Raw genomic sequence first — 26,735 nt, 5'->3', positions numbered from 1 at the left:
GAGAGGACATTAACACCGTTTCAGTGCTATAATCTGTTTCTGCACATTTTCTGGGTCATTCCCCTTCATTAAGGTGTACTAATGCACCCATTACCACTGTGCTTAAATCTAGACTCACACACATGCACACCCAGATACAACCCCTATAACATAGTTTTCCCACTTAATTTTCTTGCCTCTAAACAAATCTTTCAATTATCATGTAAGAAAATGATTGGTATTTTAGCTGTCCTTCTCCTCACATCAACAATAACATTTGAAACTGTTTAAAAACATCTTCCACTAAAATGTTGGAAATATTTAGGATATCTATCATAAGGATTATTTAAAAGCAAGTCTCTAACACTGATACCAATGAGACAGTCTATGAACAACTTAATGCATTGATATTAATTTTAAGAAAATACTTGTCAAAAATGTGGGAGTAGACATTTGTAATCAAATAAAGTCAGACAAAATTAGATACCATAATTCTATTAGGTGAATTTTCTGCTTCCCCGTTCTTCAACTTCTCCCCACAGCTGAAACACCTGTAATGTACAGGTCATTGTCTCAAATTGCTGATTGTACTAAGTCAGTAGGACATAAAAATATTTTTAAATATCCTGCTAAAAGATGGAAAAGTTAAATGTTGGCTGAAAAGTTTAAGAAACGATAGCCTTAGCGTAACTATTATGGTAGTCTCCTATTCCCCCTGTAGGCATTCACGATACCACAGTTAATACTGCGCATGCATTTGCTTGTTATAAATTTTATTAGAATAGAAAATAATACATACAGATAACCATAGGATACACACACAGGAATTGAAAGATAAATTTTATACTTTTCAATATGAAACAAAGTACATATCTCATGGAGATATATTGCTAGAAACAACATGAAACAATAGAGCAGTCATCTTGGAAATAAAAAGTATAGGAACATATAGGAATTACTAAATAATAAAAAGGTCCAACTTCATTACATGTAGCATAAAATACAAGTATTGGAGAAAGTGTTTCCCTACTTTTGACTGGAAATAACAATGGTCATATGAAATCTACTAGTCATTCAGATTGTTTCAATATATACAGTATATATGGACCTTATAGAGAAAGTTATAAATATTTATTCTTTTTGTGTATGATGACTTTATCTTAAACGTAATCTCTAAATGTAAAATACTGCTTTATGGTGATATCAGAATTTCCCTAATTTTTAATCTTTCTTGATATCTGAACTGTTTTCAAATTCTGATATCGTTGGAAATATGAACAAGTTCCTGCAAAATGTGAAATTGGTAGGAAATAGGTAAAAAATTGATTTTGCAATGTTGAATACTCAATCTGTCGATTTTAATTTATTCTTTATATATTGCTATGAAGTCATGTCTTCAACAATTTTTTGAAAACCACATGTTGAAAGATTGAGTCATACATATCAAAGTCAGCAGCATCGCCTTGGTTCTATTACAAATTTAACTCAGGAACTAAAAAGTCTGCCAGACTCACTGAGATAGATGGTGGGATTTCATTAAAAAACCATCTCTGCCATCCAAAAAGAGAGAGTCCCTTAATGGAACTGGAAATTGAAATGAGGGATTTTGTGGATTTTGTTTAATATTTGGGTTGAGATTCAGGTCATTCCTGATTTTTTCCTCTTGGTTTTAATGAAACCTGAAAGCTTGTTCATAGCTGTGAAGGAAACAATTCCTTTTTTAATTTAAAAAAAAAACTTTTTTTTTTTGAGAAACAAAAAAATGTGATCATTTGAATTTTAGAATGTAACTGAATGAAACAATTTTAGAATGTAACTGAATGAAACAGAATGAAGCTTGAAAATCTGGCTGGTCTTCATGACTTTGATGTGATTAAATAAATTCATACTAATATTTTGCACGGGTCCATTGCATTTGGGGTGACAAAGCACTTTCATACTTCCTTCTTTATCTTTTAAAAATTAATTCATGGGCAAAGGCTGATCAGATAGGTATTATTATCTCTATATTTTATAGAGGAATAATTGAGAGGTACAGACAGCAGAGTGATTTGTAGAGTCTTACAACCATTTAGCAGTATACCAAACCAAACACCATTCTTCTCAGCCCCAGAGTAGCATTTTCCAACAATGCTCTTTTGAATCACATGCCACTCCTCTCCAACAAGATAATTTTTAAAATGTATGTTTCATCCTTGGGGACTTAAATCAGCATTTCAAATGGATACTGGTTAAGTCTTCCAAATAATGCTATTATAATGGGAAAAGAGCATTTGAATTAAATGAAAGAGTCTTTCAATGTAAAAAGAAGTTCTCATGCATGTGTGTGTACATGTGAGAGTGTGTGAGTCTTTATCCATAGGCAGTGCTTAAACTCATAGCTAAAGAACATTTATATCAAAAGTCTGAAGTATGTAATATGTAAATTCCTTTGGTTTATCAAGTTAATATTAAGGCATTTCAGATTCCCCTAAAAGGATTTACTGTTTTTTTAATTATATTCATATTTACCTATAATGAAGTAGAAAGTTAAAAATAAGAGTTGAAAAAAACATGCATAATCACTGCATTTCATGAAAGCACATTTTTGGTAATGAAATAACTTTCCAATAAATAATAAAAAGGAGCTAATATCACCACAGGGCATATACAATAAAGAACAGTACTATAGGCAGATAACTTGACATAGGGTGAACATTCGAGATGGCTGAAGTGGATCCTCTTGCATCCATACCTGTCAAAGATGATGAACAGCTCATTAATAAGGATTGTACAATATGTAATCAGGGTGCTAGAGACTGGATGTTTGTGGTGTTCCCCCCAAATTCTTTGTTGAAATCCTAACCCTCAATGTCAGAGTATTAGGAGGTGAGGGCCTTTGAGAGGTGACACTGAATCTGCCAGCAACTTGACCTTGGGCTTCTCAGACTCCCCTCCAGAACTGCAAGAATTAAGTTTCTGTTGTTTATAAGCCACCTGTCTATGTAATTTTGTTAGAGAAGCCAAAAGGGACTAAGACACACAGTAAAAGCAATACCTCTCCTATTAAAACCGAATCACTACATGAACCTATGCTGGCACCACAAGTTGTTATTAGCCTTCATTTTATTTACCAATGCAGCATATACTAGTTGCCAAGAGTAACTATAAAAACAGTAATATGTTTTAAGTTTTCTTAAATGATTCTAGGCTTTGTTCATCTACTATTATTTAACTTTAATTGAAATTGGAAAAACAACTTAATCATTATGAAAACAATTATACTTGATCACAAACAACTTTGAGATAATTCAATGGTTTAATTAAACAATGCTTCATTGGTAAGGGTTTGAAGAGTCTGTGCTTGTTTCTATTTTATGCATTTCCAGATAAATTATTACACATAATATAAAACATCATCTTTTAAAAAGCAATAAATAAAAGCTCCATTTTCATAGAGATGGCCCTGTGTGGTCACTTGCAAGCTCAGCAAGACAGCAGATGTCAGTTGAAAAGGCTACTCTTGACTCAGCAGCCCTAAAATGCTAAAATAACATCTGTCCCTGCAAAAGCCTAGAACCTATTTCTTTTAAAATTGCCACTTTGCCCATATTATAATGCTAACTCTATGCCTTGCACCATTCAGGGAACAAGAAGCACATATTCATTATTTCAAAATCTAAATTAACAGTAATAATAAACTTAATTTCTAGTTTTGCTCTATTGAAGTGCATACAGTTTTAGAGAGTTCTGTAGTCCAAGATGGGTTCTGTAGACTTTTACATCGCAGAACTTAGTTCTGAAATAAGTAGTTCCTGTTTTCTTAGTATAGCTTTGTTTGTTTTAGTCTAAGTATGGCAGTCTTTATGGTTTTACAGAAAGATAAAATTCCTCCAAGTTTTCTATTTCCCTTTCTCTTCAGTTACTAATGTCTGCCATTTTGTTTTCCAAGATTAAAGACAAAAGTTTCAGTCCTGATTGCCCAATACTATAGACTAGGCCATGCTAAATGAATGGAAACAGGGAACAAAGTCATTTATGTCACTAAGAACTATAGAATAGCATACGAAGTCAAAATGGGCTCTACAATAGCTAAACTGAGGCCAGAGAACTCCAGACCTGGGATTTAAAAGTGAGGATAAAATTTATTCTAGCATTGGCAGTTGATAAAATATGCATACCAAAGCCTGCTTCCAACTCTAAACATATAATTTCCATAGTAAAATAGGTTTTACTTGGATTTGGAAAGGAAAAATTAATATGAACCTCCTTGGAAGCCAGGAGAATAATTTTTAAGGAGTCTTTTAGTTTGGCACAGGTAAGTGGTTTAGGACTTTGACAATGTTAATCATTCTATTTAAAGAATTGATAAGATTTATCTATAATTTGTAGGAGGCAAATAACTAGATTATTAAAGATCTTAAAAAGTGATTAGGGAATTCTGCTTTTATAGGAGATCCAAAGGCAAATTTAAGTAAAACTCAGAATGAGGAAAAAAAATCAAATTAAAGGAAGTTTTGCTAAATATTTTTTTACATCTTTTCTTCATGCCCTCATTTTTTTCTCCCTATTTTGCACCACTCTTGAGGGGTTCCTCTTGCCCTCGTCTCACCTACCAAAACCTTACCGGCATTTGGATGAAAGGTTTGCTGGTAAGAAAGAATGGACAGAGGGACACTGATTGACTCACTATGGGGGAGAGTAACCTGATATCAATAAAGTAAATAATGGCTTCAACCAACTTACTGGTTATTCGTGGAATCCTGATCTGTTCACTACTGGTCCCATCCCCTCCATCTGTTGTGGCCTTGACTTCAATAATGTAGTCCTCTTTAATGGGCAGCAAAAGTTCAGCTGAAGTTTTATTTGTGTTCAGTACTTGTACGTTATTTTGACTGCTAGTCCTATAGAAAACCTAAAATGCATGAACAAATACACTTACTTGTTATATTGCCGCTTTTTGTTTTCTTCATAGAACTTGTCACTCTGAAATTAATGAATTTTGTCTTTCTATATCCACTAGAATGTAAGATTCATTCATGACTCTAATTGTAAGTCTTGGATTAGAGGTTAGCACATGGCAGAATCACCAGGTTCTCAAAATCAGGGAGGCTTGGGAAGAGTGAACTTCTCCCATGGAAAAGCCCAGTTAGGCTGTGTAGTTATGAGGCTGGACAGATAAGGCAGGGACATAGTGTATGGGCCTTGAATGCCTGACCATGGAATCACAGCCAATATTTTTATTTATTTATTTTTAAGTAGTATATAGGTGAGCATCAATAGTAGCAAACTAACACACAATTTGGAAACATTGTGTCCAAAATTCTCACTTGAACAGAATTCTTTCACTTGAAACCACATTTAAGAAGACATTTTGAAAAATTACCCATTTTATGGAAAGTTTGGTATCTTTGTCAAAATTAGATTACATAAACCATATCAATATATAGAAAAATTCACTTATACCTAGCTTCTCTTGAAAAGTACTGCCAAAATTACGAAAATGAAGCATTGCAAATGAGAAAACTTACTTTATATCCTGTTACTTCTGACTCATTCTCCATGGCTTTAACTTGCTCCCAATTAAGTAACACTTTAGTGTCTGTGGCATTCCAAACAACATTTCCTGGTGGCTGACTGGGAGCTTGAAATGCAAAATGAGAATTAAAACAGATTGAAGTACAAGAAGTGATATTTTACACGGAGGAGATGATGGCTATTACAGGAAGCTAGTGGAAGTAGACTGGGATGCCTTTGGTAATGCTTGGTGTAATAGATGAAATCAGAAAAAAATAACAGTATATAAATTTCCTTTTTTTTTTAGAAAGGTATTTCATTCATGCACCAAACCCATATGACACGTAATTTATTCATGTAACAAACCTGCACATGTACCCCTGAATCTAAAATAAAAGTCCCAAAAAAGGCATTTCAATTAATGTGTGAGATAATTCATTTTATCATACTCATCATATACTTTAGAGAATTTCACACTTATTTTGCTTATGTCTCCTTGAAAACACGTTGATAGGGGAGATAAGGAAATTCCTTTATCTACCACTAGAGGGCCGCTTGTTCCTAAACCAAGAAAGGAAGGCTGCGGGACTTATTTTGACGCGTACAGAGGCTGGAAGAAATTGCCAAATGGACAGATTAAAGTTGTGTGAAATGAAGTGTACATGATTTTGGAGCCAGCCTTATATGATAAGATGGGCAAAATGTGAAGCAATCAAAAATAAGAATTACTTAGATTTATTCCCGTGGAGTAATAGCTATACACATGAAAAATTGCAAGAGAGTCTATATTTTAAAGTCTTCGTTCTTCAGGCTTAAATCAATTTTTGAGAAAAATAAGGCAAAATGCTAAAAAGTTAATGAGAATTCCATTAGAGTATTAATGAAACTCTGCAGTTTCTAAACTTAGATTCATAATTTAGTTCCTTTTCATGAACACTGGACTGTAAACTCATGCTAAGGGGTGAAGGTGTTGAGGGATGGCTGATAGCATTTGTCAATAGCAACACAGGGCACTGGAAAAATCAGTTTCTTGTCAATAACAACAACAAACATAATATTATTCATCCAACAACAGCATCACAATTGCCCCCAGTGTTGAAATATGTTGTATTTGTAACCACAGAATGTGATTTGGCTAACTGAATTTATAATGGAAAAATGATATAAAACATTGGCTATCCGGAGAAATTTCTAAACATCATTGACTCATGCCATAGGGGAAATACAGCTGAACTTACAGATAGGAAGAATTCAAATACATTTATGAGTCTAATGATACCAAACAAGATTGAATTCCCGTGGATTTCTTTTGCTTATTGTGTCTTTTAACATATTTCTATGTTGCCTTTAAAATTATGTGATGTGGGTATTCACAATGAGTTTAGGTCAGCTAAGATTGTCTGAGCTGCAATGCTCTGATAATAACAACAAAAAATGATAGCAGCTGCTTGGGGTTGAAATACTAATGACCATATTCTAGTTACTCAAATAATATGAATGTACAATTTTTAGAACATTTTCCCAAAGCCAGTGATTCCCTGTGGCCTGACAGCACTATAAAAGGACAGGTTTGGTTTGATGCAGCTGAGCTATACCACAGCATGGTTTGTTCTAACAAAAGGTGTGTGTTTGGAGGTTACAGAAAGTTTAAGTAATTTTGGTTAAATCACCTATACCAACATCAGCCTTCAGGGAGAAATGACTGCAAATACAACACTGGGGTTTATCTTGTATGAGTCACAAAATAGGTGGGCTGAATGAGTTCAGCTTGAAATGAATACTTTTTGAAATGACAAAAAGAGAAAAAAAAAACAAAAAAAGGAAAAGAAAAAAGAAATAATAGGGTTGAATTTTGTTCTTTTTGAATCATACTACTGTTTTCTAAACATCAGATAGTCATATGTATCATTTTTGTCTATTTAAAAAAATAATTTGGTTTAAGAAAAATTAAACATCTATTTTACCTTCATCTCAATAATATTCACATAATAATTAGCTTGATGTGCTAGTTACATTTTTGGGCACTCTCTAAAATAAATGAATTTAATGCCTAATACAAAAATTTTCAATTTTAATAATGCTCACGAACTACCTTAAAATCAACTCTTACCACCACTGGTAAGAATAACAGTATTTGGGAAATTTTGGACCAGATAAACTTTCACCCATGTTCAAAATGGTATTATTAGTAACTAATATTTAGTACACATCTACAATGTGTTAGGCATTACAGAACATGCTTTAATATCATTTACTTAATCCTCATTATATTGCATTGTAATAAAGCCCATTTCTGTACATACGTAATCTGGACCCAGAGTTAAAATTTAAAAAGATTGTATAAACATGTTCATGACAGCATTATTCAAAAGATGGGTAGATGAACAAAATGGGGTATTTACCTATAATGAAATATTATTCAGCCTTAAAAACGTAAAATTTGGACACATGTTATAACATGGATGAACCTTGTGGACATTATGCTAAGTGAAATAAGCCAGACACCCAAAGACAAATACTTTATAATTCTATTTATTTGAGATATTCAGTATAGTCAAAAATTCATAGAGATAGAAAATAAAATGCTGGTTGCCAGAGGTTGGTGGAAGGGGAAATGGAGAATTACTTAATGAGTGTAAAGTTCTAGTTCTGCAAGATGAAAAGGGTCCTAGAGATCTATTGCACAGAAATGTAAAAGACTAACACTATTGAACTCTATGTTTTAAAAAGGTTAGTACAGTAAATTTTATGTTATGTGTACTTTACTACAATGAAAGGTTTTAAAAAAACTTGCTAAGATACACGACTAGTGAGAAGTATTACGTGGATTCAATCCAGGTCTGTTTAAGTCCTCTGCGCCTTGAGAGGATTATGCTTCTCTGCCTAACTCTCACTGATGTTGGCCTTGGCTATGGGACTTGTGGTTCCCTGCCTGTAGACGGGCATAATTCTCCTTCTCATTGGCATCCCATAGATATAGGACTTCACCATAGGACTTCTCTCAACCAATGGAATGTGGATAAAAGGGAAATAGGCCACCCCAAGTGGCAGCTATAAAAGTCATTGAAGAATATGGTTTGCTTTCCTCTCTTTTCTCTTTGCCATGAGATTGCCATGTCCCAGAGATTGGCTCCTCCATCATTCTGGGTTCAGGAGTGGAGAAACAATGGATCAGATCTGAATCTCACTCATGATGAACATATAGTATGAGTTGAAAAAAATAGTATAGTTTTAGGCCACTGAGGTTTGGGGGTTTCAGGTACCTCAGCCTGGACTAGCCTAATCTGATATAGCTATTAACCAGTAGTTTAGATAGCTCTGAAGCAACACAATGAACTTTTGTAAAGGTATGGAGTCAAGTAATGAAGTAGGAATGAGCAGGGGATAGTTGATAGTATAACTTCTGGGACTTCTAATTTTACTTTTTGTATTTGAACCTGTGTGGAAGTGCAACCCAGAATAGGATGATTGAGTTCCAAATTTTATTGGACCTAAACAGTAAGGAGTCTACATTTTGAAATTCTTTGGAAATCATTTGTCAACATTCATATCATACAGGTTTTTCCTGTCAACCTCTACCGCTGGCGGCATGCTAAATTAGAAAAAACTGGGAAAAAACTAATCCTAGTAAAATGATGATATATCACTAGATTTAAATCACAACACTAATTGAGAGGATATACATAATCATTTCAGTAATTTTAAGTGTTACATAATGAAATAACTTTCTCGAGAGGTTTTTATTATTGTTGTTCCTTAAGCACCCATCATGATCCTCTGTGCCCCTGATTTTCAGACTCCTCAACATCAGCTTCATAGATTTTACTTACTCTGCAGATACTTGCCTGAAAACAAGTGATTACTATCATATAACCATGACTAGATGAAGCTGGGAAGCTGGGAATATAAGACATGTCTATCCATAGGAAAAATGGCTAAATAAATTGTGGTGTTCATCACAATGGAATATCATCCATGGGCAGTTACGATACAGTATACAGGTAACCAAATACACTGCACAACCTCCACTGCATAAGAGAAACTATTCATAGAACAGAAGTCTGGAAGGAAAGACAAATGATATTAATCATGGTATTTCTGAGTGATAGGATTATGAGTGAATTTTATTTTTTCTCTATAGATTTTTTCCCCCAAATTTTCTACAATAAATGTTTTCCTTTATATAATACAAAGTAGAGGTTGTTAAAAAAAAAGAATATTATTGCCTGGAGTTTTCAATGGTGATGTCTCACAGTGGTAACAGTGAAGCTGGCATTTACTTTCAAAATCCGAAATTTTAAGAACATATGTTTGCTGTGATTAATTATACAAAACTCAGTATGTTTCTCAACTCTTTTTCTTGGCCACCTGATGGTAATGAGATGACTTACATGATAAAAAGTTGTTATAACTAGTAGCTAGAAGTTACACTTTGCACTTAGACTTCACTTGAGATGATTATTAACATTTGTAACTAAGCTGCTTAAACATGTGGCATTGTGCAACAATCATGTAATCAAAAGCAAAAGCCAATTATGTGCCCCCCCACAATAATAAGATACAGTTGTTTTGGAATCACTGAAAACTTTTATAAATGGATCTAATTTCATATCAAAAGAAATTGACACCATGTTTTAAAACACAAAAAAATCATCTACTTTTTAACTCATCTGAAACCCAACCTAGAATACCACCGTAGGTCTTTCTTTGATTTTTGGCTTTCAATGTCTGGGAATTTCCTTGATCAAAAGTTCTCCTTTGGATAATAAAAATATGTGAGATTATAAACTATAAGGAGAACATTTACATTGTCTAGAGTAGGGGTGTCCAATCTTTTGGCTTCCCTGGGCCACAATGGAAGAAGAACAATTGTTTTGGGCTGCTCATAAAATGCACTAACACTAACGATAGCTGATGAGCTTAAAAAAATCACAAAATAATCTGATAATGTTTTAAGAAAGTTTATGGATGGGTGTTGGGCTGCATTCAAAGCTGTCCTGAGCCACATGTGGCTCACTGGCTGTGGGTTGGATAATCTTGGTCTAGATGATTCACAGGCAAGTGGGGCAGATTTTCAAAAAAGTGCCAAAGCTCTTACAAAATAAAGTTCATAAGTTTTACATATTTAGTCAGAGTTTCTCCTGATTTTTTATTAGTAGAAGCTTCCTGGTTGAACACTAGTAAAGTTCAATATTATACTGTTATGTTTCTTCAGAGTTTACAAAACCAGAAATGACTTTGCTGAAGCCCATAGACAGGGGGAAAAAAACCTCCTAAATCTGAGGAATGTACATTAATTGGCTTATTCCATCACATGTGTGATGTGTGGTGTGTCATATACAAATATGATTAGGTCACATGCACTAAATCTGAGGAATGCACATTAATAGGCTTGTGTTCCCTCATATGTGTGATTTGTGGTGTGTCATATACAAACATGATTACTTCACATGCACTGTGGGATGTCATGCACAGAAAAGCCAACAAATAGCATTCAGTCACCTGCAGGAAAATTCCCTTTTAATCTTCCCATGGCTTGAAGAGAAAGTTAGATTTGGGGGCTAGAAGGTCTTTAATATCCCCTCTATACTAACATCACAAAGAGGGAACAGGTTTGGAGAATTCTATAGGCAAGAATATGTTCCTAGTATTTAAAAAGGAGGGTGGTCTAGTTTTCACTGTACTTACTATTATTAAACTTATTATTTGGTTAACATCTATTTATGGTAACGATACTGGTTCTCCATTTCTCAGATAAAAAGCTGGTTTCCATTTTTTAAAATATATCTAAGTAAAAATAGAAGGTCAATTTTTAAGAAAAAAAAATAGTAGGTATATATTAATAGAAAAGGTTGGGAAAAATTGGCAAAATAGGTGGATCACATATGAAATTTGGGAAATTTTGCAATAATGTGTATCCTGAGCCAAAACCTAGACTGGACAATTATACAATTAAGTCATATATATATAAAATTTTAGAACTTCCAAATTCTGTGTTTGAGGTAGGAATAGTCATTTAATAAAAACCTTCTGAAATATTCAGACTCATTCTTTCAGTGCTTGCCTTATTCACATTTCCCTTTCACTTCCCCAAGACGCACCTACTTGGAACAGATCATGGCAAATGGGAGGCAGGAGTAGACTGCAGCTCCGACTCAGATGGACAGAGCAGCGTGTGGAGGCTTGCACTGTGGAATTTTCGCTCCAGAACTACTGCAGGAATAAAACAGGAAACCCAAGAGGACCCACAGACCCTCTGAAGGAGGTGGATTGCTTCTGCAAGACCCAGGAGACACCCCAAATATTGTGAGTGCTCAAACTGTGGAAGTGGGAAAGGGAGGTCCTCCACCCCCAAACACACACCCCCACTGGGGAAACTGAAGGTCTAGTTTATGGGAGAAGATTCCGACCTTACCTGGAGCTGAAAGCTGAGTCAATTTAGGAGCTGAGTGAAATACAGGGGTAGAAGAAGCAGCGGGAAAGGCCCTGTGAGTTCATGGGTCCCCAAGCAAGCCACTCCTGCCTGGCATCACGGGGATCCTTCGGGAGGGTGACCAGAGGCACGAGGAAAACACCACAATGAGAAGGAAACCTCCAGCTGAACTTTGTAACAATTTGAACTGCTTGAGAAGCCTCCTGGCTAGAACTTGGGGGAGGCAGTAAATCTGGCATGCAGACTTGACAGGTGGGGGAAGAATTAGAGCCCTTTTCTTTCCCAGCTGGGAGGTGGGTAGCCTGGGGAAACTTCTCAGCCCTGCCTGCCCACTGCCTGGAAATAGACTTGTTTGCTGTCAGTGGGGGTATGGTGGGAGTGAGACTGGCTCTTCGGATTGCGTGGGAGCTAGGTGAGGCCTGTGACTGCTGGCTTTCCTTCATTTCTCTGACAACCTGTGTGACTCCGCAGAGGCATCCATAATCCTCCTCGGTACATAACTCCATTGACCTGGGAGCCTCACCCCATCCCCACAGCAGCTACAGCAAGACCTGCCCAAGGAGAGTCTGAGGTCAGACACACCTAGTCCTGCCCCCACCTCATGGTCCTTCCCTACCCACTCTGGTAGCTGAACACAAAGGGCATATACTCTTGGGAGGTCTAGGCCCCGGCCCACCCACTGTTCCTCTCCATACTGCCACAGCTGATGCTCTCTGGAAAGCACCACCTCCCAGCAGGAGGCCAACCAGCACAAAAATAGAGCATTAAACCACCAAAGCTAAGAGCCTTATAGAGTCCATTTCACAGCCCTGCCACCTCCACTGGAACAGGTGCTGGTATCCATGGCTGAGAAACTCATAGACAGTTTACATCACAGGACTCTGTGCAGACAAACCCCAGTATAAGCCCGAGCCTGGTAGACATGTTGGGTGACTAGACCCAGAAGAGAGATAATAATCACTACAGGTTGGCTCTCAGAAAGTCACATCCATAGGAGAAGGGGGAGAGTACTACCAAGGGAACACACCGTGGGACAAAAGAATCTGAACAACAGCCTTCAGCCCTAGACCTTCCCTCCGACAGAGGCTACCCAAATGAGAAGGAACCAGAAAACCAACTCTGGTAATATGACAAAACAAGGCTCTTTAACACCCCCCCAAAATCACACTAGCTCACCAGCAATGGATCCAAACAAAGAAGAAATCCCCAATTTACCAGAAAAATAATTCAGGAGGTTAGTTATTAAGTGAATCAGGGAGGCACCAGAGAAAAGTGAAGCCCAATGCAAGGAAATCCAAAAAATGATACAAGAAGTGAAGGAAGAAATACTCAATGAAATACAGAGCATAAATACAAAAAATGAAAACTTCCAGAAACACTGGACACATGTATAGAAATGCAAAATGCTCTGGGAAGTCTCAGCAATAGGATTGAACAAGTATAAGAAAGAAATTCAGAGCCTGAAGACAAGGTCCTCAAATTAACCCAATCCAACAAGCACAAAGAAAAAAGAATAAGAAAATATGAATGTCTCCAAGAAGTCTGGGATTATGTTAAACAACCAAACTTAAGAATAATCAGCATTCCTAGGAATAGAAATCTAAAAGTTTGGAAAACATATTTGGGGGAATAATCAAGGAAAACTTCCCCAGCCTTGCAAGAGACATAGACATCCAAATACAAGAAGCAGAAACAACACCTGAAAAATTCATCATAAAAAGATCATTGCCTAGGCACATTGTCATCAGGTTATCTAAAGTTCAGAGGAAGGAAAGAATCTTAAGAGCTGTAAGACAAAATCACCAGGTAACCTATAAATGAAAACCTATCAGATTAACAGCAGATTTCTTAGCAGAAACCCTACAAGCTAAAAGGGACTGTGGCCCAATCTTCAGCCTCCTCAAACAAAACAATGATCAGCCAATAATTTTGTATCCAGCAAAACTAAGCATCATATGAAAGAAAGATACAGTCTTTTTCAGACAAACAAATGCTGAGAGAATTCTCCACTACCAAATCGCCACTACAAGAACTGCTAAGAGGACCTCTAAATCTTGAAGCAAATCCTGGAAACACATCAAAACAGAACCTCTTTTAAAGCATAAATATCAAAGGACTATAAAACAAAAATACAATTTAAAACATAAAAACCAAAACCCAAAAACCAAGGTACACAGGCAACAGATAGCACAATGAATGGAATGGTACCTCACACCTCAATACTAACATTGAATGTAAATGGCCTAAATGCTACACTTAAAAGATACAGAACTGCAGAATGGGTAAGAATTCACCAAACAAGTATCTGCTGTCTTCAAGAGACTCACCTAACACATAAGGACTCACATAAAAACTTAAAGTAGGAAAAGGTATTTCATGCAAATGGACATGAGAAGCGAGCAGGAGTAGCTACTTTTATATCAAACAAAAGAAACTTTTATGAAACTGCAGTTAAAAAGATAAAGAGGGACATTATATAATGGTAAAAGGCCTTGTCCAACAGGAAAATATCACAATCCTAAACATATATGCACCTAATACTGGAGCTCCCAAATTTATAAAACAATTACTAATAGACCTAAGAAATGAGATAGATGGACAATAATAGTGGGGGACTTCAATATTCCACTGACAGCACTAGATACTCATCAAGACATAAAGTTAACAAAGAAACAATGGTTTTAAACTATACCTTGGAACAAATGGACTTAACAGATATATACAGAACATTCCATCCAACAACCACAGAATACACATACTATTCAACAGTGAAAGGAACTTTCTCCAAGATAGACCAAATGATATACCATGAAATGAGCTTCGATAAGTTTTAAAAAAATTGAAATTATATCAAGCACTCTCCCAGACCATAGTGGAATAAAACTGGAAATCAACTCCAAAAGAAACTTTTAAACCCATATAAATACATGAAAAGTAACCTGCTCCTGAGTGATCATTGGGTCAAAAACGAAATCAAGATGGAAATTTAAAAAATTCTTCAAATTGAACAACAATACAGACACAACCTATCAAAACCTCTGGGATACAGCAAAGACAGTGCTAACAAAAAAGTTCATTGCTCTAAAAACCTACATAAAAAAGACTGAAAGAGCACAAACTGACAATCTAAGGTCACACCTAAAGGAACTAGAGAAACAAGAACAAACCCAAACCTAGCAGAAGACAGGAAATAACCAAGATCAGAGCAGAACTAAATGAAATTTAAACAACAAAAAAAATACAAAAGATTAATGAAACAAAATCTGGTTCTTCAAAAAGATAAATAAAATTGATAGACCACTGGCAAGATTAACTAAGAAAAAGAAGAGAGAAATCCAAATAACCTCACTAAGAAATGATATGGGAGATATTATAACTGACACCACAGAAATACAAAAGATCATTCAAGACAACTAGGAACACCTTTACTCACATAAACTAGAAAACCTAGAAGAGATGAGTAAATTCCTGGAAAGATACAACCCTCTTAGCTTAAATCAGGAAGAATTAGATACCCTGAACAGACCAATAACAAGCAGCAAGACTGAAATGGTAATTAAATAATTACCAACTAAAAAAGTTCAGGAGTAGAAGGATTCACAGCAGAATTCTACCAGACATTCAAAGAAGAATTAGAACCAATCTGGTTTATACTATTCAGCAAGATAAAGAGTGAACCCTCCCTAATTCATTCTATGAAGCCAGCATCACCCTAATACCAACACCAGGAAAAGACATAACCAAACAAGAAAACTACAGACTGATATCCCTGATGAAAATAGATGTTAAAATCCTTAACAAAATACTAGCTAACTGAATCCAACAACATAACAAAAAGATAACCCACCATAATCAAGGAGGTTTCACATCAGGGATGCAGGGATGTTTTAAAATACACAAGTCAATAAATGTGATACACCACATAAACAGAAATAAAAACAAAAATCACATGATTATCTCAATAGATACAGAAAAAGCGTTCAACAAAATCCAGCATCCCTTTATGATTAAAACTCCAGCAAAATCAGCATAAAAGGGACATACGTCAATGTAATAAAAGCCATCTATGACAAACCCACAGCCAAATTATACTGAACAGGGAAAAGTTGAAAGTATTCCCTCTGAGAACTGGAAGAAGATAAGGATGTCTACTCTCACCACTCCTCTTCAGCTTAGTACTGGAAGTCCTAGCCAGAGCAATCAGAGAAGAAAAAGAAATAAAGGGCATCCAAATCAGTAAAGAGGAAGTCAAACTGTCACTGTTTGCTGATGATATGATTGTTTACCTCAAAAACCCTAAAGAATCCTCCAGAAAACTCCTAGAACTGATAAAATAATTCAGCAAAGTTTCCAGATACAAGAATAAGGTACATGAATCAGTAGTTCTTTTAAACACCAACAGCGACCAAGCAGAGAATCAAATCAAGAACTCAACCCCTTTTACAATAGTTGCCAAAAAAAACAAAAACAAAAACAAAAACAAAAACAAAACCCACTTATGAATATACCTAACCAGGAGATGAAAGACCTCTACAAGGAAAACTACAAAACACTGCTGCAAGAAATCATAGAAGACACAAACAAATGGAAACACATCCCATGCTCATGGATGGGTAGAATATTGTGAAAATGATCATACTGCTAAAAGCAATCTACAAATTCAATGCAATTCCCATCAAAATACCACCATATTCTTCACCAGATTATAAAAAACAATGCTAAAATTCATATAGAGTCAAAAAAGAGCCCACAAGCAAGACTAAGCAGAAAGAACAAATCTAGAGGCATCACATTACCTGATTTCAAATTATACTATAAGGCCATAGTTACCAAAACAGCATGGTACTGGTACAAAAATAGGCACATAGAACAATGGAGCAGAATAGACAATCCAGAAGTAAACCCAAATACTTACAGCCAACTGATCTTTGACAAAGGAAACAAAAACATAAAGTGGGGAAAGGACCCCCTTTTCCACAAATGGTGCTGGTATAATTGGCTAGCCACATGTAGGAGAATGAAACTGGATCCTTATCTCTCACCTTATACAAAAATCAACTCAAGATGGATTAAGAACTTAAATCTAATACCTGCAACTACAAACATTCTAGAAGATAATATTGGAAAAAACCTTCTAGACATTAGCTTAGGCAAGAATTTCATGACCAAGAACCCAAAACAAATGCAATAAAAACAAAGATAAATAGCTGGAACTTAATTAAACTAAAGAGCTTTTGTATGGCAAAAGCAACAGTCAGCAGAGTAAACAGAAAACCTAAAGAGTAGGAGAAAATCTTCACAATTTATTTATCTGACAAAGGACTAATATCCAGAATCTACAATGAACTCAAATCAGCAGGAAAAAAAAAAAACAACAAAAAATCCCATACAAAAGTGGGTGAAGGACATGAACAGACAATTCTCTAAAGAAAACATACAAATGGCCAACAAACATATGAAAAAATGGTCAACAGCACTAATGACAGAGAATGCAAATCAAAACCACAATGCAATATCACCTTACTCCTGCAAGAATGGCCATCAATAAAAATCAAAAAACAGTACATGTTGGTGTGGATGCAGTGCTCAGGGAACACTTCTACACTGCTGGTGGAAATGCAAACTAGTACAACCACCGTGGAAAACAGCATGGAGAAAAACAGTGTGGAGATTCCTTAATGAATAAAAGTAGAACTACTATTTGATCCAGCAATCCCACTACTGGGTATCAACCCAGAGGGAAAAAAGTCATTATACGAAAAAGATACTTGCACATGCATGTTTATAGCAGCACAATTCACACTTGTAAAATTGTGGAATCAACCCAAATGTCCATCAATCAACGAGTGGATAAAGAAACTTATATATATATCTATATATATATGTGTCTCACATATATGTGTCTCATATATGTCATATATATGTCATATATATATCCATCATATATATATACGGAATATTACCCAGCTATAAAAAGGAATAAATTAATAGCATTCACAGTGACCTGGATGAGACTGTAGACTATTATTCTAAATGAAGTAACTCAGGAATGGAAAACCAAACATCATATGTTCTCACTGATATGTGGTAGCTAAGCTATGAGGATGCAAAGGCATAAGAATGATACAATGGACTTTTGGGACTTGAGGGGCAGGTTGGGAGGGTGGCAAGGGACAGAAGACTACAAATAGGGTGCCGTGTATACTGATTGGGTGATAGGTGCACCAAAATCTCACAAATCACCACTAAAAAACTCATATAACTAAAAACCACCTGTACTCCACTAACCTATGGAAAAATAATAAAATAAAAGTCACAACAATTGAACTCATGGACATAGAGAGTAGAAGGATGATTACCAGGGGCTGGGAAGGGTAGTGAGGGGTTTGGGGTGAGGGGAATAAGTGGAGATTAATGGGGACAAAACATAGAATGAATAAGACCTACTATTTGATAGCATAAGAGGGTGACTATAGTCAATAATAACTGTACATTTTTATATAACTTAAAGAGTATAATTATATTGTTTGCAATTCAACAGCTAAATGTTTGAGGGAATGGATACTCCATTCTTCCTGATGTGCTTATTTCACATTGCATATCTGTATCAAAAGATCTCATGTGGTCCATAAATATACACACCTACAATGTACCCACAAAAATTAAAATACACATTAGAAAAAGTTGAATTAAAAAAAAAAAGGCTAAGAATGATGGTTTCCAGCTGCATCCATGTCCCTACAAAGGACACAAACTCATCCTTTTTTATGGCTGCATAGTATTCCATGGTGTATATGTGCCACATTTTCTTAATCCAGTCTGTCACTGATGCACATTTGGGTTGATTCCAAGTCTTTGCTATTGTGAATAGTGCCGCAATAAACATACGTGTGCATGTGTCTTTACAGCAGCATGATTTATAATCCTCTGGGTATATACCCAGTAATGGGATGGCTGGGTCATATGGTACATCTAGTTCTAGATCCTTGAGGAATCGTGAATTATACATGATGTAAATGACGAGTTGATGGGTGCTGACGAGTTGATGGGTGCGGCACAGCAACATGGCACAAGTATACATATGTAACAAACCTGCACGTTATGCACATGTACCCTAGAACTTAAAGTATAATAAAAAAAAACAAAAGGGCACACCTACTTGATTTCCTTAAATTCAGGTAACTGATTTTGGCTCCACTTACATGAAAGAGCATTTCATTTGGAAAAGCAAAGACTCAAATGCAAAAGTGACTGTATCGTTTGGCATTCTTCTATTTCCCCAAGTAGACTCACACATAATAATTAGCAAAGGCATAAAAATATAGAATCCCCTTGTTCCAGGGGAGTCTGGGCGTATGTTCCAGGCCAGGCTGGTCCAGTTTTTCTCACAACTGGAAATAACAATTGGTTGTTTACCCAAGATGAATCAATGAGAAGCCTACTTAGCTCTGGGCAGAATAATCAGAAAGAAGCTGCCCACCTTTCCCAGTGTGATTGGCCGAGAGACAACAGTCCTCTTGAGGTGCTGGTGGCAATCTTTCTACCATGAAGAGAGAACTTGGTTAGAGTGATGCTGCCATAGAGCAGAGACAGTGATGGAGAGAGTCATTGTTCAACAAATACTTACTGGGCACTGACTACTGACTATGATTACTTAAACACTGGAGCAGAGCTCTGGCAACAGGGCAATGATCAAACCAGGCCATAGCTCTGTTCTGAAGGTGCTGACACTATGGCTAAGGCAGGACACAACGATGTCCTGGGGACACAATGATGAAGTGAGTAGCCATGAGATATAGTACATGTGGTGGCTCTGAGGCTAGGCACAAGGATAAAGCAGGGAAGGAGACGAGAGTATGCATCAGGAAAGGTGGAGCTGCAGTCAGGTGGCACCCAGGTGATATCTGAGTGACGACCTGGAAGAGACGGGGGAGTGCATTATGGGGGTATCTGTAGGAAGAGCTTTTGAGATACAGGAAACAGTACATGCAGAGGTCCTAAAGTAAAGTGGAATGAGCAAGGTGGAAAAGAATAGGAAATGAGTTAGCAGAGATTGGGGAGTGGACTGTATAAGCCCTCGTTGGACATTTTAAGGATTTAGCATTTACCTGAAGTGGGATGGGAAGTGACAAAAAGGTCATGAACAGGGAAGTGACATTATCAGGATGTCAAGGCAAAGGCAGAAACAGGATGAACAGTAAGAAGCCATTGCCCTGATCTACAGGAGAGAGTTGGAGGCAGCTTACCCTGGTGTGGCAGCAGTGTAAGATGTGGTATATTCCATTTTTTATTTTTATTATTTTTTTTGAGACAGGGTTTTACTCTGTTGCCCACACTGAAGGGCAGTGGCACAATGATGGTTCACTGCAGCTCTGATGGATCTCCTAGGCTCAAGCAATCCTCCCACCTCAGCCTCCCGAGTAGCTGGGAGTACAGGCACACACCACCACACCCAGTTAATTTTCTTATATTTTTCTCTGTCTCCGTATAGTGAGACAGTGTTATTCTGTTGCCCAGGCTGGTCTTGAACTCCGGGGCTCAAGCAATCATACCACTTTGGCCTCCCAAAGTGTTGGTATTACAAGAGTGAGCCCCCGTGCCTGGCCAGAAGTGGTAAATTCTTGATAAATGTAGAAGTAAGATTCTGGATCTAGTGTAGGGTATGAGAGAAAATGACTCGAGGGTGACTCTAAGATTTTTGGCTTGAGAAACTGAAACATTGCAGTGGAATTTATGGAAATGGGACTATCACAGAAGAGAGAGGATTTATTTTTTATTTTTATTTTTTGTTTGTTTTTGAGACGGAGTCTCGCGCTGTCGCCCAGGCTGGAGTGCAGTGGCCGGATCTCAGCTCACTGCAAGCTCCGCCTCCCGGGTTCACGCCATTCTCCGGCCTCAGCCTCCCGAGTAGCTGGGACTACAGGCGCTGCCACCTCGCCCGGCTATTTTTTGTATTTCTTAGTAGAGACGGGGTTTCACCGTGTTAGCCAGGATGGTCTCGATCTCCTGACCTCGTGATCCGCCCATCTCGGCCTCCCAAAGTGCTGGGATTACAGGCTTGAGCCACCGCGCCCGGCCAAGAGAGAGGATTTAAATGGGTTGGAAGGAGAACCAACAATTCAGTTTTATTAAATTTGAGATGTTATTACATGATTCTGGTGGAAGTTGTTTGAGTGTCTGGATCCATTCATACTGAATGTCAGAATTACCACTTGACTTGTTTGATTATACAAAGCAGAATATTCATCCTACAGATTATCTCTTGAAAACTCTGAACATAAAATTCTCAATGTTTCTTTTTAGAAACTAATGCAACTTATCATTTTTAAGCCATCTGCAGATTTTCTTCATCAGTCCCTTGAGATGAAAGATGCTGTTAGGAGTTTGCTCTCTTTCAGTGGTAAGTGACAGAAACCCATCTTAGATTACTTAAAGAGACTAATTAGTGTTTAACTTAAAAATGCTTTTAAAAAACACAAGTATTTGGATATCAAAAAATTAAGTGTTTAATGGAAGCTATAGTACTTGAGAATCCTTGTGTTATTTTACATTAATCAGAAATATCATCTAAAAACTGTACTGATTTAAAGCCTCGCATACAAAATTCCATAATGATGAGTACATGAAACTTGCACATTTTAAGTGAGATGGTAAAGAACTGTAGCGTGTCTTGAATTCGCAATGTGCAGTCAAGAGGAAGAACATTTGATTAATAATAGTACTTGAGGTTTGGCTTGCTTCTTTAGGTTTCATTCATCTATTCAACATTTAATATGCTGCTCCCATGTGCTGGGTTTGTGCTGGGCACAGTGGCTGGGTAAATAAGACACAGAAGGACTCTTTCCCTGTAAAGTTTAGAATCCATAGAGGAAGAGAGATAGCAAGCAGGTAATCAAAAATGTTATTTTTGCTCTTTATGCCAAGGCAGATGAGTAATTCTCTTCATAGTGATAATCACAAGAGCCTTATCAAAATTTTAAATAGGATTTGCACTTCAACCATGTCAAAGCTCAGGAAGACTATTTAGAGCTACCAGTAACAATACTATTAATGGCTCTAAGAGATTCTGTTTTACTTGTAATTTTGGTACATATTTAAAAATTATTAACATAAAATGTAAAAATTAACATACGTTCTTTATATGCCATTTTAAGATGATTGGGGATTTTAATGATCTATGTGAATTTCCCACCCAACGTGGGAAATTCCCCACCCAACGTTTCCCAACGTGGAAATTTCCCACCCAACGTTTCCCAACGTGGGAAATTGCCCTTAATAACATCTACAGATCAACCTAAAGACTCCAGTTGAATTGTGGTAACAGCAGAGCATTGTTTTTGAGAGATTTCATTCAGTTGCTGGAATTCCCATCAAACTAAAGCTCCATGAGCAGAGAAGCCATGACAACCTGTGATCATCTTACCCATATCCTAAGCACTGAGCAAAATCACGATAAATAAAGGTATTAAACGAGTGATGAAATTCTAACAATATGGCTGAAAGAGAGGATACCATAGTGGTTAAGACTATGGATTCGGATGCCCATCCTGTTACTTACTCTGCAATCTCAGTACAGTTATATAACCTCCATATGCCTCAGCTTCCTCCTCTCTAAAGTAAGCATACTAATACCTTCAAGTCATGATATTGCTGTGGGAATTAAGAATCAATACATGAAAATTACTTAGAACCATCACTGGAAATTGCTCAGTAAGTTTCAACCATAATTATCGCATCACTGTTATGTGCAAATTTCTACTTTGGATTGGGCATTTATATGCCATCTCTAAATTATAAAGGGATTTTGCTTCTTTTAAAAATTTTCATTCATTCATTGTACATTATCGTGACATTTCTATTGATTTCTAATCAGTCTCTTCCTTCTGTCTTACTAATCCACTAAGTTCTTCACTGATTCCACCATGGTGTTACACTGTCTTTTACAATCATAATTTCCTAGCAAGTAATCACATCAATTATTAAGTCAGAGAAAAGAGCCAGATAAACTTGTTTGCATATATTTTTGCAATCAGAATTTTTGATTGATGCTGTATTTGGAATATATAAATAATGATGTATATTTAGACGATATTAATTCAGTAGGAATTGTTGAGAAAACCAAACATATTTAGTAAAGAGTTGTAAATACAGAATTTTTTGTTTCTTTATTTCCAAACCCATGTGCTCTTTGGTCTAACAGCAACCAAGTGGTATGACAAAGAGGTAGATTAGACTTCCTCTAATAATCAGATAAGGATCATGTTAAATGTTACATTAGTCGGTTGCTTACAAATGGGTCTTGCTACAGAAATTCAAATGGTTTGTCGCTAAACTTGTGTTCTGCAATGGTCACTGTACTAGCCAATTGTTAGCCACACTCTTTTTTCTATAGCTAATACAAAGAAGATAAACATACAAACTTCTCTAATCAAATTTACACTGGTTAATTAACATCTAAAGTAGTAGAATTATGTCTTACATTACTTTAAGTTAGCCTAAAAATGCTAGTCAATCATATTCAATTTTATATTATTGGAGTTCTTTGCAATTGTAGACAAAAAAATGTATGTTTTCAAAAAAATGATATATGGAAACAGAAATGCATCAATGAAATTAGCAACCAAGCATAAAAATTGTCTCATTCTTACATAAAGTTAGTTAAGCAAACATTTTTATTCAATTAAGAAATTTGAAAATAAATTAAGAAAACAATTTTCTGCAAGTAAAAGTATGGTATCACTGCGCATAAGTCACCTAATCCCTTCAAACCATACTTCTATCACCTTTAAAATAGAGATAATAATGGCACCTACCTCTTGGGAGTAGTAATGAGGATTAAATGTGGGAATGAGCATAAATTACTTGGGACACAATGTTTTCAATCACTATTAGCTATGATGAGGGCAATGACAACAGCAACTCAAACATTTGCATTGTGAGTAAGCACCAATAAAACAAAAAAGCACAATGCTGAAACGTGTACTATGCTATCAGATTAACTGAAATATGTGTGGAACATTCCCAAATTGTAAATCACTGACTTTCTTGTAGACTAATATAATTGTAACTCATGATTGCAGCTGGCAAATTTACCTGTGAATACACAGCTAACAAAAACTCAGCTTTGAAGGCAACACTGACAACTCTGGTTAGATTTGTCAGAGTATCAACACATTCACAGGACCATCATCTTCTGCTGATAACCATTTAATGTACATTGCCATTTTTTGAATGATGTAGAAAAGAAAGGTAAAGAAGGAAAAATCACTCCTGATTCTTCGGCATTAATTTTAACTTATTCATGCTTATCAGAAATCCTCCAACTTTGGGAAACTAAAAATACGTGAATGTAAACCCAACTAAGCTTACCATATTTTAAAAGAAAAGGGGATAGATTTAACCTAACACCCCACATTAAGATTTTTTCAAAAGGTGCATATTCATTTTCACAGGGAGTCTCTACCTAAAGATTTAAGGATATCATGAAGACAAGGGTATGTGTGGCTCTGAGTTTTAAGGTTTTGGAGTTAGGCTTTTTTTTTTTTTTTTTTTTTTTTGAGACAGAGTCTCGCTCTGTCTCCCGGGCTGGAGTGCAGTGGCCAGATCTCAGCTCACTGCAAGCTCCGCCTCCCGGGTTCACGCCATTCTCCTGCCTCAGCCTCCCGAGTAGCTGGGACTACAGGCGCCCGCCACCTCGCCCGGCTAGTTTTTTGTATTTTTTAGTAGAGACGGGGTTTCACCGTGTTAGCCAGGATGGTCTCGATCTCCTGACCTCGTGATCCGCCCGTCTCGGCCTCCCAAAGTGCTGGGATTACACAGGCTTGAGCCACCGCGCCCGGCCGGAGTTAGGTTTATATAATCTAGTGAGATTAATGACGTGGGTTGTCCATTTCAAATAATATAGAAGGCTATCATTTTTATTGCAAACTGTTTTCCTTACCATTTAAATAAATCAGAATATACTTACGCGTTTTCTTGGTGGTTGCATTAACTGTGGCACTAAAGGGCCCGGCGCCTGCGCTGTTGTAAGCCCGGACAGCTGTGTAATAGGCCAGGTTGCTCTTCAGGCCCCGTAGTCTGGCTGATGTCTCATTTCCTGCCACTTTCACTTTACTGGATGATTCCTCCTTTCCACCACCATTCCAGTACCGCACCTGGTGGGCAGAAGACACCAAACATGTGAAGGCATAAACAAATTCTGCCCTTTCCATTAAGTGATTTTCATTAAAATGGGCACTGATTTATTTCCTGATTTATTCAACAAATATATACTGAAGACCTACTATGTGCTAGGTGCTGCATTAGGCTGTGTGTCACAACAGAGAAAAGGGACTCTAGGAGGAGAAAAATAATGAGCAAATAAATATATGAATCAGATAAATTCAAACAGAACAAGTGCTGAGCAAGCCAGACTATGAGATTATAAGTGGGAGAATGAAAGGGAAATGTAGGAAGGAGGGAGGCATATATATAAATATGTGTGTGTGTGTGTATATATGTATGTGTATATATGTGTATATATATAATTAAAAATAGGAACAAAGTGTTATTAATATTGCCAATTTTCTGTAAGTATTACTATGTTCTATACAATTTTGTTCAAAAATGTTTATATAAGGCCAGATCATTTTTTAAAAATGTGGAAACGTTAAGAAAGAAATACAAAAGATACCCCACTTTCCTTCTCAGTTGTGTTTTGGATTTAAATAGTCAAAGTACTACAACTGGAAGAACAGACTAACTTTATGCTGATTTGGATTTGATAGGCACAACTACAGTACAGGGATGGAGAAGAAAAAGCATCTAGGCTGAAGGAACAAAATTTGGAAATGTAGTTGTTCAGAAAAGAGTGAATGTAAGATTGAAAGACTGGCAGAACATGGAGGTAGCATCTACAAAAGATAAGCAGAGACAAATACTACAAAGCATATGAGGAACCTTGCAAGCAAGAAAATGTCAGCAGACCCAACCAGCGGAAGATGAGCTGGAATACGCTGATCTGAAACAAAGTTTAAAATAACTCTGTTTAAAATATCTAGATTTATTAAAGAAGAAACTGAATCTACCATGCAATGACAGAAGATTTAAAAAAAAAATCAGATTTGAAAAATAACATGCAGGGCTCTTAGACTTAAAAAACTAGTGGGCAAAGGATATGAACAGACATTTCTCAAAAGAAGACATTCATACAGCCAACAGACATATGAAAAAATGCTCATCATCACTGGCCATCAGAGAAATGCAAATCAAAACCACAATGAGATACCATCTCACACCAGTTAGAATGGCGATCATTAAAAAGTCAGGAAACAACAGGTGCTGGAGAGGATGTGGAGAAATAGGAACACTTTTACACTGTTGGTGGGATTGTAAACTAGTTCAACCATTATGGAAAACAGTATGGCGATTCCTCAAGGATCTAGAACTAGATGTACCATATGACCCAGCCATCCCATTACTGGGGATATACCCAAAGGATTATAAATTATGCTGCTATAAAGACACATGCACACGTATGTTTATTGCAGCACTATTCACAATAGCAAAGACTTGGAATCAACCCAAATGTCCATCAGTGACAGATTGGATTAAGAAAATGTGGCACATATACACCATGGAATACTATGCAGCCATAAAAAAGGATGAGTTTGCGTCCTTTGTAGGGACATGGATGCAGCTGGAAACCATCATTCTTAGCAAACTATCACAAGAACAGAAAACCAAACACCGCATGTTCTCACTCATAGGTGGGAACTGAACAATGAGATCACTTGGACTCAGGAAGGGGAACATCACACACCGGGGCCTATCATGGGGAGGGGGGAGG

At 36.6% G+C, this 26,735-nt stretch overlaps 1 protein-coding gene across 4 annotated transcripts in view; it reads right to left on the bottom strand.

Annotated features, from left to right (window-relative positions):
* Window positions 1-735: 735 nt before the first annotated feature.
* The window catches only part of CNTN3 (contactin 3), a 346,250-nt gene continuing 320,250 nt past the window's right edge, over window positions 736-26,735 (bottom strand). For all 4 annotated transcript variants that reach the window (XM_009200333.4, XM_017955288.3, XM_017955289.3 and 1 more), the window contains exons 20-23: window positions 24,876-25,062; window positions 5,490-5,602; window positions 4,705-4,873; window positions 736-2,713 (exon numbers count right to left, since the gene is read on the bottom strand). In XM_009200333.4, the coding sequence (XP_009198597.3) occupies window positions 2,613-2,713; window positions 4,705-4,873; window positions 5,490-5,602; window positions 24,876-25,062 (570 nt within the window). In that variant the 3' untranslated portion in view covers window positions 736-2,612. The remainder of the gene's footprint in view (window positions 2,714-4,704; window positions 4,874-5,489; window positions 5,603-24,875; window positions 25,063-26,735) is intronic.

The sequence above is a fragment of the Papio anubis genome, chromosome 2, assembly GCF_008728515.1.
Source record: "Papio anubis isolate 15944 chromosome 2, Panubis1.0, whole genome shotgun sequence".
NCBI lineage: Eukaryota > Metazoa > Chordata > Mammalia > Primates > Cercopithecidae > Papio > Papio anubis.
Note: the sequence above shows the minus strand (reverse complement) of the source record. Positions and strands in the feature narration are given on the sequence as shown.